The 15,303-nt window shown below is 38.8% G+C and overlaps 1 protein-coding gene across 7 annotated transcripts in view; it reads right to left on the bottom strand.

Annotated features, from left to right (window-relative positions):
* LOC116672846 (chloride channel protein 2) overlaps positions 1-15,303 on the bottom strand; it is a 162,668-nt gene that overhangs the window by 59,299 nt on the left and 88,066 nt on the right. For all 7 annotated transcript variants that reach the window (XM_032504801.1, XM_032504810.1, XM_032504827.1 and 4 more), the window contains 7 exons: positions 14,737-14,865; positions 11,717-11,850; positions 10,409-10,486; positions 4,804-4,882; positions 4,066-4,191; positions 3,027-3,111; positions 244-345 (listed from right to left, as the gene is read on the bottom strand). In XM_032504801.1, coding sequence (XP_032360692.1) covers positions 244-345; positions 3,027-3,111; positions 4,066-4,191; positions 4,804-4,882; positions 10,409-10,486; positions 11,717-11,850; positions 14,737-14,865 — 733 coding nt within the window. The remainder of the gene's footprint in view (positions 1-243; positions 346-3,026; positions 3,112-4,065; positions 4,192-4,803; positions 4,883-10,408; positions 10,487-11,716; positions 11,851-14,736; positions 14,866-15,303) is intronic.

The raw sequence follows: 15,303 nt of genomic DNA, 5'->3' as shown, positions 1-15,303 counted from the left end.
TGTTTTGGTTAAAATCAACAAATAATCATGATCTCAATATTGATCAAAATAATGGTGGATATAATTTTGGCCATAGTCCTGCAGCCCAACACACAACACATTTTATTAATTTGACAGTGTTTATTTAATACTACAAAAGGACAAAAAACTAAGACCTTTGTGTGTCGTAAAAACAGTAACTACAGCATTTGAGTAAATGTACTTGTGTAAATGTAGTTACTTTCCACAAGTGGTTAGACTTACTTTTTCATGAGGAATCTGTTGATGGCCTTCTGTTTTCTCATGAACTGGACAATCAGTCGGTTCAGGTAGACAAACAAAGCACCCCCAAATCCATTGGCAATACTACAGAGAGAGAACACACACACACACACAACAACCCACACCACACACACACACCCCCACACACACCCCCCACACACACACACACACACACACACACACACACACACACACACACACACACACGAGAGATTTGGAGGCATTTTTCTTGTAATAAAAATGCATTCTAGGTGATTAACATGAAACTGGATGAAATGAATGAGTCCAAGCTTTAACAAACCAAATAATCAGTGATCAACATTTTTCTCTCTCAAACCACTTCCATACAGTAAGATTTCCCCAGTGCATTTGGGCTGAAAAAAAACTATTTTGTATGTAAACGTAATGAGTCTCCACCTGAGATCGATGCCAGGTGCAAATGTAATGCAATTGAATCTTTTTTTACAGCAGATGCGATGGCGAGCATACAGTCAAATGGGAATGTGTGGGTGAGTCAAAGAAGAAGAGGTTTACATAAGCATGCATTTAAAAGCTCAGTGGGAGTGCTCCTAGGACTGTAAGAGGGAGAGAAAGAACAGAAAGGTAGGGGAGAAAGAATAGACTCAGACAGCTATGCAGACAACCTAATGCTTATGAATTTATCTTGCTGCATTATTAATTCCATCAAATACCTCTGAATAAATAATGAACAGGATGATGAGGGAGTCTTTACCCTCATGTTGCAGCTAAGAAAAACACTGTATATGTGCATTTTCTGTGTTCTTTGTAGTTGTAGCCTTAAAAGGACCAAATGTACCAAACCCTGTTTGGGTTACCGCAAAGATTAGAATCAGGGTTTGGGTACTGAACTATTTGAGGTTAAGCAATCTGACCATACTCCAGATATAAAGGTTTCTCAGCCAGACTGGTGCAGACATTGAGAACTGCAGGGTGTGGTGCAATAAACCAGATCAAAATAAATATTCGGGCTGTAACTGATGATCGTTTTTAGTACTGACTGATTCAGTTTTATTGGTTTATCAATTAATTGTTCATCTATAAAAACCCAGAAAATAGTCACACACACACACATGTATATATATATATATATATACAGACAGACTAACACATTGTTGGTTTTGGTATTTTCATGGGATCAGCTGACACTTAAAAAAATAGAATAATAAAAATAGAATATTGCCAGTGCATAAAAGGTACAACGTGAAGTTTTTTGTACTGTATCTCATATAGTACTCTATGAGCATGTGCAGGACAAATGTGCACACAAACAGTAAAAAGGTGATACACATTGCTGCTGATGGTTTCACATTCAACTGACTGACAGAGCGGCGGCAAAAGATGAAGAAAAAGAAGGTTGTTAGTGTTAGTAAAACACTTCAGGCTTCTAAATGTACAAATGTTTAGAGGAAGGTATGTGTCTTTGAGGTCACACCTCAAGGACACATGCAATGTGTTTTGGTGAGGAGAAACAGAATGTATACATAGCTTTGTCCACAGAGCAACTTTAAGGTCAATGCTTTTTAAGCCTCGCAATTAATTAGTTGCTATAATACTGTCAGTGGATGGTCCTCAGAGGTTAAGATTTTTTTTATAGCTATATGTATTGACACATACAACTGCATGAATTTGCAAACACACACTGTAGATGCAGTTCTTGTAGGTGCAATGACAACTTTAAATCCAATAACTACTTTATCAAACTGTCCGAGCCAGGCAAGAGTAGGAAATTAATTAACAATGTAGATAAAATATTGCAATGTTTATTGCAATTACTTACAAAAGCTGCCGCAAAATCAGAGTTTTGGGCTGCAACAATCTCAAAAACAGGCGGCAAAATCCTGGAGGGACTGGTATACAAGTCACTGATTCAGGAGTGGTTGTTAACACTTGGACAAAAAAAGTAGGCAAAAGAAGAACAAAAGACAAGAAAAGAAGGGAGGAATTTTCTTCTCTTGCGCAGTCTGCGCAGTTACACACAGGCATATAATTTCATCTGAGAGAGAGTGAGAGATGGAGAGAGAGCAGCCCATCCCTTCTCTCCACCAGCTTCTTTCCAGGAGGCCCTGGTCTCATTCACAGACATGGACGAGCCCCCAGGCTAAGGCAAGATGAAATAAGACATCCCTCAATGCTCTGGCAACGGTTGCGAGCTGAATTATGTATGTTAGGTGACTCACGCAGGCTACGCTGAAGTAATACCTTCACAAGCTACAAATGAGTGCAGCTCTTGAATAATATCTGAAGCTCTGCTGCAGTCACTATAAAAATTGGAGTACCTGTCAGAACCAAACCAGTTTGAATTTATTTGAAGTTTCCGTTGACTTTTATGGCAAACCAGTGTGTGGTAACAATTTTTTTTACCACTTCGTAATAAGCAAGTTTTTTTTTAAAGATTTGTTTTTGGCATTTTTGGCCTTTTTTCGATAGGACAGTTTAGGCATGAAGGGGGAGAGAGAGGGGGAATGACATGCAGCAAAGGGCCGCAGGTTAGATTTGGACTTGCAGCCGCTGCAGCAAGGACTGAGCCTCTGAACATGGGGCCCACGCTCTACCAGGTGAGCTATCCAGGCGCCCATAAGCAAGTATTTATGACGCTCTTACACATTTTAAATTATTGGTTAAAAATCTTTGATAGTTTTTGATTTAAATCTCACTCTTCTTTTTTGGTTTTGAAATATTTTCCCGTGCCCATAAAGTATGCATTTGTGGAATCAGAAATTGACCAATCAGCAGTCAAGACTCACCCAATGACAGCGAAAGCAGGAAGCTCCTGGAGGTCAAATGGAAAGTCTAGCCGGAAACTGGTTTTAAAAAGGGCTGTGATGGTCTCTGGAGAAAGAAAAAGTACAGCAAGAGTCAGAAAGAAGAACAGACCATTGCCAAAAAAAATCATCCAAATAATAAGACAAGGTCCAAGACAATGTTTGGGCTCTTGCAATCAGATGCAATGTACTGATCAAATGTTACAGCAGACAAAGTAAACAAAAGGTGCACTGCATTGTGTAGGTCCTAACCTAACATAGCCAGACCACAACAGAGTTGTTAACAGAGGGCTGGAGAAAATGTTGTCAAAAATCTGGGCTAACAAGGCACTGGAAATCAAGTCACTAAAAACCTGAGATAAGACATATTTATTGGCTTTGAGTATGAACATCTGCTTGTGAAAACTGAAACTGGTTGATCTTCAGCTGAAGTCAAAACTAATCTCCATCTTTGCTGCAAGCTTCCACCCTCAGCTATCCTCAGTTCACTGGTTTCATGTATAACCACAGCCCAGGTGCCTTCGTCCTTTGCTGATCAATGGGCCATTTTCATAGTAGACAGTCGGATATATCATGCAACTAAAGGCTGTGACACACCATCGCAACAGCTGACTTTTGGTAGAAAAGTCGGCCTGACTGCCTCCCCGAGTTGGTCAAAAAAGTGCCTTGGAACACACCAGAACGGTGCCGACTTGAGAGTATGTTCTTTGTGTGCGCGAGACGCAATACGTCTCAGCACAGCAGGTGGCAACAACTCCACCAATCAGATAGGTCATTGATTCTGACTGCCCGCCCTCCGACCCAGGTCAGCCAAAATGAAGGCCGACGGCCAAATGAGTTTTGCCTTCATCATCTCTTTATTTTTTATCATGAAGATGTGAGTTTCATCCATGTAACAACCCAAGTAATTGTAATTTGACAGAATCTTCTGAACTTTTAACATTGTGATTTTAAAGGTATTTTGAATCATTCCCATATACTTCCATCATAATACAGTATTTTGAGCATAAGTGTGCTTTACCTTCGTCTCTGTTCCACACAGCCAATACTCTGAAGATGAAGGCACTGAAGGTAGCAGCAAAGAAACCTCTCCAATAGTTCCTCACAGCAAAGAACGTTGATGTTACTTCAATACTGAACAACACACCTGGAACATAACCACAAACATTGCACACCATTTAAATTGATCAGTAAAAGTTTGACCATTACGTACCCTTCACAATAAAGTACTCACAAAATGCCTGGGTCATGCATGATTAATAATACAGTACAAAAAGACTTGTGTCATGTAGTAATAATAGTGTTACAAGGTACAAGGTACATTTATATGCCATTTTAAATATGAATATGCAGGACTTTAGATAAGTAAAAGTGACATTTCTGGACATGCATAATCCTTGTCATGAAGTTTTGTTCTTGTGTAATGAAAAGCCACACAACTGTGTTCACCAACATCATCTTTCAGACATGTTCAGTTGGAGCTTAATATTTATTTATGATTCCGAAATTGCATGACAACACCAGATGTGTACTGACAGACTCCTTTCAGCTGCTTTTCTCCAGGTCAGTATAGGTGACATTGGATGATATTAGAAGTACAGACAGAAATATTGCCTTCGCTTAAATATTCCTACTGCGTGACGTAAAGCTCATTCTGTGTTATTATATAATGTGCACTTGATTGATGCATGGATTGTAAATCCTCCAGTGTATTGTGTGCCAGACTTACGCTACTGTATATTTTTCTCTGAAGACTCACCTCCTATGGGGGCAGCAAAACAGCAGCCAACTCCCACAGCACAGGCCGCTGCCAGCATCTCAATGTTTCTCGACTCATTCTAACACACACACACACACACACACACACACACACACACACACACACACACACACACACACACACACACACACACACACACACACACACACACACACACACACACACACACACACACACACACACACACACACACACACACACACACACACACACACACACACACACTTCAGTCAGTGTAACTAGCTTAAAGTAAAAATCAAAAGATAGAATCTGAACGATATAACACGTTGAACATACAATAACTACATCCCACTGACAAAACTGACTTTGACACCAAGTGGCAGTTCAGAACAGAGCTATTTCATCATGTTCAAAAGGCTGTTGAAGCAAAAAAGTTGTTAAACTTCCAAAAAATAAAGAACTCAAGTAGTTCAATGCTCCAAAAAGCATTTAAATAGCATGTCAAACTGCACAAGCCGTACCAAGACCATTCACATTCCTCTGTAAAAGAGACTAATGATGAGGTTCCATCAGATGAAGAGTTGCAGTTTTACCACAGTAAGACAGATAGGAAAATAAGAAGGGAAATGACTGAGCTGCATGAATGCAGGGCAGAGGATCACAGTGCAACCTGGGAAATTCAGTTTTTTTTTTACATGCCTTACCTTCATTCCTATTAGACTGGCTTCCTTCAAGCAGCATGGCAGTGATAAAGAGAGGTTAGTGCAGTGTTTCCCCTAGGATTTATTCCCAGGGGCGGTGGTGACCAACTATTTATGAGGGTGTCCAAACACTTAGCTGTGTGGTTTAGTGCACACATTTTTTGAAAGTAAATAAAAACAGTATTGATTTACACATCACACAACTATTTAGCAACAGTTGAAAGGTTGTGCGACTTTGGCTACACTGAACATGTATCATATCATAATATAAGTTTTATACACCAGCTGCGCACACACATCGTAGGATTGTGTGAGTCACAGGGGAAAGGCAGAGCGTTTGCTTTGGGATTGTCGTCGTTTCTTCAGCTTTTTGGAGCTGGCACAGCGCTGTGAAAATTATATTTCCTGTGAGCTTTTAGCAGATGATGCAGGTGAGGGAAAGAAGAAATAATAATAATAAATATTATAATAATAAAATAATGACACTTCATGATCCATTTCTGTGTAAAAAGGCCCTACACGCCTTGCGTAAAAAACATAAATAGAAAACTGTGAGTGAGGGTAACAGAGGGTAAAGCCAGTTTCATTGATTATAGTGGAAGCAAAGTGTTGAAAAGTCCACTCCGAATACATCAAACTTGCACTGTAGCCAGCCCGTAACATTCATTAAAATGAATTAAACTTTTAAGGTGAGGTACGAGAAGCAAATTGTGGGGGCGGGGGCAGTGATCATTACCAAAACAACGGTAGGGGAAACACTGTGCGTGTGTGTGTGTGTGTGTGTGTGTGTGTGTGTGTGTGTGTGTGTGGTGTGTGAAAGCTGGTGTACAGTAAGCTTATCAAGAGCTCCACTCTGTAAGTTTGTAAAACCAGGCTAAGCCACTGAGTGTTCAGTCGAAGGAAAAAACACACAAACACACACCTCTCTCACACAGAAAGATGGTCCCAGAAAAATGATGTGTGGTCAAGAAGACACCTATCACAAATACATTTTACACTACAAAACAAGTTAATCTTGAATGTATATGTTTTTTTTTAAATGCCAGTAGGCTGGGATATTTCCAACTCTTCCATGTTTAAATCCCTTCTGTTTAACATTTTCATGAGAGAGAACAATGATAAGTATATTCTGAGACGCACAATTCAGTCATTACAAACACATGTACAGCTCAACATTTCGCCTTACAATCCGAGTCAGATTCAGCAAACTCTCTTAACTGCACAAACTCATAAATTGCTCTTTTCAACTTGATAAATGGCACCTGCTTATGAGGAGGTATGCACTTGCAGTATGATGATGACACAATTTTACTCTAAACATGAAAACTGGATACTAGAATGAATATTTAGCCCTAGTTTTTTTTGCAGAATTAAACAATTTGACAAGACTACAACAGTGGGGGAGATAGGATGTGGACTGTGGGGCATGCTGGGAATTGTGTGATTTAATTACCTTAATCCCTACAAGACCAGGCTCCTTCAGGAAGCATAGGAGTAAAACAGAAAGTTAAGCTAAGAAACGATGAATAAGACTTTTTACTGCCAATACTAACTCAGTGTTTATCATTGTAGGATTGAACAAAATATCAATCTGGTTTTATTATATTTTATTCAAATAATTCCCAAAGTCTCCAATGTTTTAGCATTGACACGATAAATCGGCATTTATAGATCTGATAAAACATGTTTTCCAATTATATCTGATCCAGTGTCTGCTTTTTGTGAACAATGGTGTTCTCCACATGTGTGCTGCAGTACTTATCCCTCTTTCTTTTCTTTTTTTTTTAAGTACAACAAAGCAAGCTGAAACAGAAAGTGGGGTTTTTACAGCCCACGGCTACATTAGCATACTGTACTTCAAACTCTGGAGAGGACGAGATATTGCTGCAGAGGGACACTTCACACACAGGCACACACACACTCTCTCTCAGCATTAATATGCAATAAATGCAGCACAACACTTCAGGATGGGAGTGTGTGGGGGGGGGAGAGCTGGAAACAATAACAGAGGGTTAGCGGGAGATAAAGTGGATTAAGACAACTAGAGACGATAAAAAGATGGATGGAAACATTAAAAAGTAAAAGAGCTAAAATGGAGGAGACCAAATGTGTTCACAGAGGGTCGTATACCACTGGGTGTCACAACATTTACAGTATGAGGTAAAAGTCAACATAGATGTTCATAGAGTCTTGCATGTTTCTTCACAATCTCTCCAATGAAAACAATCTACCTGTATGTCTGATGTATCTCACATTTTCTCCAAGACAGCAATTGTCAGAAGCTCAACTCGTGCGTCTTTATCTCCTACATGGAGAGACCAAGCTTCACCAAGCTGGATTAACATTTTGATTAAAAGATGCGTCCAAATGGGTGAGAAACGTTTTAATCTAAAATGCCTATAACTGTTGCTGATTAACCAGCTGATACGGAGTCTTACATATACAATTTGGTGAGTTTTGGGCCACCGGATGGTTATGTTTAAACTGCTGACTTTACTGAGTGTTATGTGGTCACTTTTCTGTGCATTGTATTTTGTGAAAATCTATGTTGTAAGCCTCGACATACAGTATGTTTTATTTATTTTTATCGTAGGTTGTGTGTGAATTAGTATGCTCCATGTATCTTATCTTCAAGGCTGTATTTGTTCTATGCATGCCTGGTTGCAAGACACATTTCTTTTAAGGTCAACATCAAGAGCGATCCTTTTCTAAGTTTTGGAATTTGTCTGGAGAACAAAAAGCGATTTTCTGTTGAATGAACTCCATATTTTTCTCAGCTTCCTATTAATTCACAGAATGAAACATAATCAAAATGTTTCCAGTATTTAAAGCTATGAGATTTTATCTGAAATTGTGCTCAGTCCCAAGAGTAACCCCACTAATAATAATTAATATACTTTATGGCCAAACATTTAAAGACACCCTGTCAACCTACTTTTACGTACTTACTTGGGCTATGTTTTATGGTTTGGAATAGGGCCCTTCATTCCATTTAAATGATCACTTTGAGCTATAGCTTGTATTTGTTAATCTAGAGGGCATGGACAACTGCATATTTTGCAGGGAATGCAGAGTGTGACTCAGGCTTCATCACCCAACAACAGTGTTGGACTATTAACGCACTTATGGGTGAATGGAACCCAATCCTTGATGTTCAAAAATCTGATGTTAGCCTGAAACCAGTAGAATGGAGGCTGTTGTAGCGGCACAATAATGCCTTGATCTTCATCAACCACATGTGAGTTGAATCTGAAGGTGTCAATTGTGTCATGTACTGTAGGTAGATAATGCTTACAATATATTTGAGACGGTTTCTGTTACTCTCTTCACATTAAAATATCAGTTGTGCCAAATCAGATGCCTACATAGCGGTTTCTTCCTTTCCTTTAAGGACATATTGTATATGCAGCGTAGGGTAAACTCTGTCTCACTGCCCTATGTACTCTCTTCAAACCCTCCCAATCTTCAGAAAAGAGATGAGAGTCAAGATTTCCTTTGCCTCCTTCAGCTCTCAGACTCCAATCCCAACGGACAGAGAAGTTAGAGAAGAAGAAGAAGAAAGGAGGAGAAGAAGCAAGAGACGATGAAGACGAAAATTATATTGCTTTCCTTTTTACGCCTTTGATTCCTTTCCCCTACTGAAAGTTTTATCACTGTCTCGCCACAGATAGTTTTAGAAGATGAAAAAGATCCAATTTGCTGACAGATAACATACTGATTAAACATTTAGAAAATGGGTTATTACTGGTTGTTGACTTTACATGGGATGAAAGAAATTGACTACTACAAATAAATGTGTACTTAAAACAGCTGGCAATAGTTTTAAGTGAAAAAGCTAAAGGAGATCAGTGTACACTACCTGCTCAGCACCAAACAGACTTAGATAGAGAACAGCTGGTAAATGCAGTGTAGCATTTAGCAGCTAAAGAGCCAGATATTTCCCTTAGTTGGTAGATAACAACACAGAGCTAAAAAAAACGAGATAATATTGGACTTCCATTCATCAGGTGGACATAATCCAACAGCTGGGTATGCAAATAACAGTTTTCAAGCTCATCATATCACGTACAAGTGATATGTCAGTGCTGTGTTCACTAATTGTTTCTGCTGTCCTAAGTGGCCAAAAAACTGTTATTGCAAATTAAAGTTTTAGTGGCCAGCTAGATCTATTCATACCAATTACATAGTTTTTTATGTTTAAGATGAGTTGCAAAACAAACAAAAAAGTAAAACAGTCTAACAAATGATGACTTATTGTGCTTTTTATAATGGTATTATAACAAAGAAACCTCCGTTGTGGACTAACCCTACTTAAAATCCTTTTTCGTTTCCTTAATAGATACCGCATGATAATGTTTGCTTGTTTACTTCAAAGACCACTGAGCTTTACTATCATGTCTCTGACTGATTTGAATTTGAGCCTCTTTTTTATATTAATTATATTAACTAAAAATATTACTCGGAAAACAAAAGTAGTCAGTTCCTTTTTCAGCCCTGAATAGTGTCTGCAGGTATTCATTTCAGCCCAAGGCAAAGAAGAGTTTTCAAAGCACCCGCTGCTCATTAAGCTTATTCCTTTGAGTGCACACTGATAACTGAAGGTGACTCAGATGAGTGTGTCAACATTTTTATCCACTTGGAACATCTCACATACACTCAAATAACACATCTGGTGTGTAGAAGTGAAGGAGATTGAATGGAGTCGATGTTGAAAATAATTTCTTATAGGGTGTATGGAGTGAACAGTGTATATGGGAATGTAATAAAAAGAAAAATAAATAATAAATGTTTAGCCATTGAACAGTGTACATGGAAATGTAGTGAAAAGAAAAATGAATAATAAATGTTTAGCCAGTGATTCACAGTTGACAGAGAGAGTGGAAAAAAGGGCAGTAAGGTCATGAAACAATAATAAGACTTACCTCATAAATTCCTCCAAACAGAGACATGAACTTGCTGAGGAGAGCAGCGCACAAACTGGCGATGTGTACGAACGGACCCTGACAGGACAAAACACAAAAAAACAAGTTACAACATGCTACAAGTTCAGAAGCTATCTCCTGTTTGGTGAAAGAGCACACAACAACTCTTTGAAAACACACCAACAACAACAAAGTCTGCAGTGAATATTAAAATTCTGGGGATGTTCAAAGTAGAACTAACAGGATTAAAAGTGAGAGCATCATCACATCATGCTCCCGTCAAACGAAGAGAGAGGCCTGCGCTGAATCCAAACTGACGATGCTGCTGCATTAGTATGCAACCAAAAGGTCCTGAGGCTGGTTGTGTGTGTTTGTGCGTGTGCGTATGCGTGTGTGTGTGTGTGTGTGTGTGCTCCTCTGAGTATGTCTTCAGGCTTGGAAGTCTTTTGGGGTATACCATACTTACCTGAAAATGTTTTTGCTGAAACACTGAAACATCCGCATAGCTAGGTTGGGTATCCTGAACCTCTACAAAGACATTATTCTCCCTGCCATTGGGTTTAGAAAAGGTCCTGAGTCAAATCTGCATCTGCAAACTCCTTTCATCGTTTTTTTTCCCCTTTTACCAATTTCACAATCGTCGCTCTCGACCTGAACATAAGCACATTGGCCCGAGTGTGTGTTTTTTATGGATCACTTTGAACTCATGCTTCAGGGAAGTGAATCTGGAATGGAAATGAGCTGGGGAGGGTTATGCTTCCCTGGGAAGATAATGTATGCATGTAGCATGTTAGTTTTGTATGTATGTATGCACTGTAAATCTAAAATACACCACACTTCCAACCTGTTCAACCAGTGTTACTGCACTTCACTCCGAGCTGCATGGGTTTTTGATGACAGAATGATTTGAATTAAAGTCCAGACAGCTGGTATTCTGTGCTAGAATTTAGCGACTGGATGTTGTGTAAGCTGACACATTTTTTAACACTGAGAATCACTGAAACTGTGGTAGAAAAAAACATAACTGTTGTTTATATGGGTCAGCATTTGAGTTTTGCTTTTTGCTGTCATTGCCATAGTGGAAAATTGATTTTGTTTCACAAAGTCAGCCATAATGACATGGTTCTGTAATGGACAGCTTATGTGTGTCAGTGGCAGGCGCAGGCACAGGCACAGACAGACACACACACACACACACAAAAGTATATTTGAGCAGCTGTCAGCTTTTGCTGTGCCTGTGTAGACACATGAACACATACAGTACAGTAAGAGCCCATAGAGTGGGTAAAGCTGATGTGTATGTGTTACCTCCTTGCCCAGGGGCATACCGCTGCCCAAAGCACAGGTGAGACCAATTACTTTGGCCACGAAGGTTTTGAAGGTGAGGTATTCCTTCAGCACAACTCCTCGCAGGATGGTCTTCATCTCTGGAATACCTGAACCTGCAGAGGAGCACAGTGGGCGCTTAGTGTTGACTGTCAACTTATCAAGAGAAACTAAATTGCCCTTTACTGTAAGTGGACACATACTGGCATCACCAACATAGCAACTACTTATAAATTACACAGCAGTAGTTCAGCTTGGCAGTTTGGCAGAAATGCATATTACTTGCCAAGAATTAGATAAGAAGATTGATAACACTCTTATATCTGTACACTGAATATAAAGCTACTGTTAACAGCTGTTAACTTTGCTAAGACTAAAAACAGGCAAAAACAGCTTTGTCCAAAAGGTAACAAAATCTGTCTACCAGTACTTTGAAAGCCCACTGACATCATAACCCCTAATAAAACTGAAACAAATGAAATGGAAGTAATCTCATTTGTTTCAGTTTTATAAGGGGTTATGTGCAGCACAGGACCACTACACATAACCCTCGGGTAAAAATAGACATGTCAAACAAACATCCCCCCGTTTCTGGTCTATTTTGTGACCAATTTTGTATTCCATCTCAAACGAACATATACAGAGAAAAAAACATGTACACAGAGTCCCACACACAAACAACAAACAGAAATAAGCAATTTCTATCCTAAGGAGGTGAGTAAGACACACTTCGGTGCAATACAAAAAGCAGTACAAAAAGCAAGGACAATGCCTAGTCAAGGGAGGAGAGAAACAAAAAAAACACAAAAAGAGAGAAATAATCTAAGAAGAGAAAATGACAATAACAGAAAAAACAAAATGCAGCAATTCCAGACCCTGTCTTAACCCTTCACAAAAAAGGGTTTTCAGTTTTAATGCTAAGTAAAGTTAGCCAGCTGCTGGCTCTAGCTTAATTTTTAGCGTACATTAAGGAAAGCGATATTAATCTTCTCCTCATCTAAAGCTAAGCAAGAAAGCAAATACGTACTAAACATTTTTGGCCTATATGTCAAAATATTCCTTTGAGATTAACCTCATCTGGTTAAAAAACATTAATCATAATTTCAAAGAACTATGCCTTAACACTGCAAATTGACCAATTGAAGTAATAAACATATAGCTGCCTTTTTAGATTAAAGCTTGACTCTCTGACAGGAGAAGTAATACAGTTTGGTTAGATACATTTTCAATTTTAAGAGAACCCTCCAGAACGTCATTTTCTTTATTAAAATGCTGCTGATAGACACTTTAGGAGGAAAAAAAATCAAACACTTTGGTAGATGGCAACTTCAAATGCCACAATTCTATATTATTTCATATATAACATGTTTCGAATGCTCCGCTGTGTATCCTTTTGAATTATGCATGTAGAACATCACTGCATAGGCAAAGAGTTGTCATGTTTGGTCCTCAGCGCTCATGTGTAAACAGACTAATGATTCTAAGATACTAAGACTATCAATTTATCTTGTCATGTGTGCTCCCTTATTTGGCATTACAAAGTGTTGCCAGATAGTATCTAAGATTACTTGCACAACCGTTTTTTTATTCTTTTTCATAGTAAGCTGAAAGTAAAACATTGTTTCACCTACAACACAGTCTAAAACTTTAATTCAGTAAGGTGAGGAGTGAAAGGGAAAAGGAAAAGTGTCTCAGTGATAGATTGACTCTCAGGCGCACACCTATCTTTTTAGCCTCTGTTACTTGGAGTGACAGCAAAGCCTCTGCTATACCTGCAGCAGAAATTACTTCAGGCACCTGATGGAGTACTGCACTGAATCTAAAGAACCTGAAGTATATACTACAGCGTTGAATTGTGAGCAGAACTTGTAGAGGACTTCTCTCTCTCACTCCCTCCCTCATCTGATACTGAAGCAGAGGAGGCCCCCTGGGGAACAAGCAGAGCCTTTAGGGGCAGATCCTAAAGAGGTGCTGAGGGGATTTACAGTGTGTCGCAGTAGTGTTGCACTGTAGCAAGTACCATTTACTGTAGACATAGGTTTTTACAGTAGGAGTGCATTACAACACAGGGTGGCATCAGTCTGGTAGCTCAAAAAGCAACAGTTAAGCTATCAGGGTTTAATTTCACCTCATATTTTCAAGATAAAAAAGAAAACTGAATTTTTAAATAAGGTGTACAGTTTTTACAATGTCTGCTCTGCATGCCCAGTACCCCTTGCTATTGGTGAGCGCATTTATTTCCAAGACTCGGAGGGAGCGGGCTAGATTATGGTTCAAATAGTTGCAGATACAATCGTTTTAAATTATACTTCAGGAGGCTTATGTTAAAGAAAGCTCCATATACAGTCTCACCCTACCCACATATGACAAAATGCAACCTTGATGATTTTTCTTATTTCAAACATTGATGGATATTACGAAATGACTTTGTTGGTAAATGTACTAATCTTAGTTCATTATGTCATTTTTAGACATGTCTGCTATTCTTTAATCTTGGCCGCCTGACTTAAGTATGAAATTAACTTACTTACCGTGCTGTACATATGAAAGCGCTTGTGTTGTTCTTGAGTGTATCTACAGTAATATAGAGCTGAAACTAATGGTTATAGAGCATTATTTATTTAATTTGTCAATTAACTGCTGAGTCTACAAAATATATAGATTATAGAAAATGCACACAAAAGGCCAAGGTTGCATCTTTAAATTGCTTGATTTGTCTGGCCAATAGGTTAAACCCTCAAATATTAGATTTACAATGAAATAAAACAGCACATCCTCACATTTTAGAATCTAGAACCAACAAATATTTGTGAATGTTCATATTGCATTATCATTAAATTAATTTATTGTGTAGCACTACTGTAATATACACAATTCAACATATTTTAATGCGATTCTATTGCTTCTTTTTAAATGTCTTTGTTGTTAGTGTATTGTATGTTTTCTTTATGTTTGTGTTCAGTGTATATGTTCTGTTGTGTATGTGTGTGTGTTGGTCGTACCAACAGCCTGGGGTGCGAGAATCTGGGTGAAGCCAGCTGAGAAGGTGATGAGGACTACAGGGTAGGTGACCCAAGCCAAATACTGCAGAAACACGTTACTGTCCAGACCACCGTACATCCATTTCTGTGCTGTGGACATACAGACAAAACCAGGGCAGACATGTAAACCACAATCCAATATATCCAACAACAAAGAACAAAAAATACATACTGTTAAAATTAAAAAGAGTGCATGTATGGATATATACCGTACATTTCAGAAAAAACAGCTTTATACGTCTTGCACAGTAGTTAGAGTAAACATGTCATGAGGACAAGTAATGCACATACACACACACACACACACACACAACTAAACACAACTGTGTGTGGTGTGTGTGTGTGTGTGTGTGTGTGTGTGTGTGTGTGTGTGTGTGTGTGTGTGTCTCCTCAAGACAGATGGTTAGTCTGTAATGTCGGCTTCTCTTTGACAGCACAACACACACAGAGCCTTAGAAATCCATTTGATTTTGAGCTGATGCTGAGAGGTTTCAGATCAGCTTCTACAACTTCCTTCAATCATTTTAA

The sequence above is a fragment of the Etheostoma spectabile genome, chromosome 3, assembly GCF_008692095.1.
Source record: "Etheostoma spectabile isolate EspeVRDwgs_2016 chromosome 3, UIUC_Espe_1.0, whole genome shotgun sequence".
Classification (NCBI taxonomy): Eukaryota; Metazoa; Chordata; class Actinopteri; order Perciformes; family Percidae; genus Etheostoma; species Etheostoma spectabile.
Note: the sequence above shows the minus strand (reverse complement) of the source record. Positions and strands in the feature narration are given on the sequence as shown.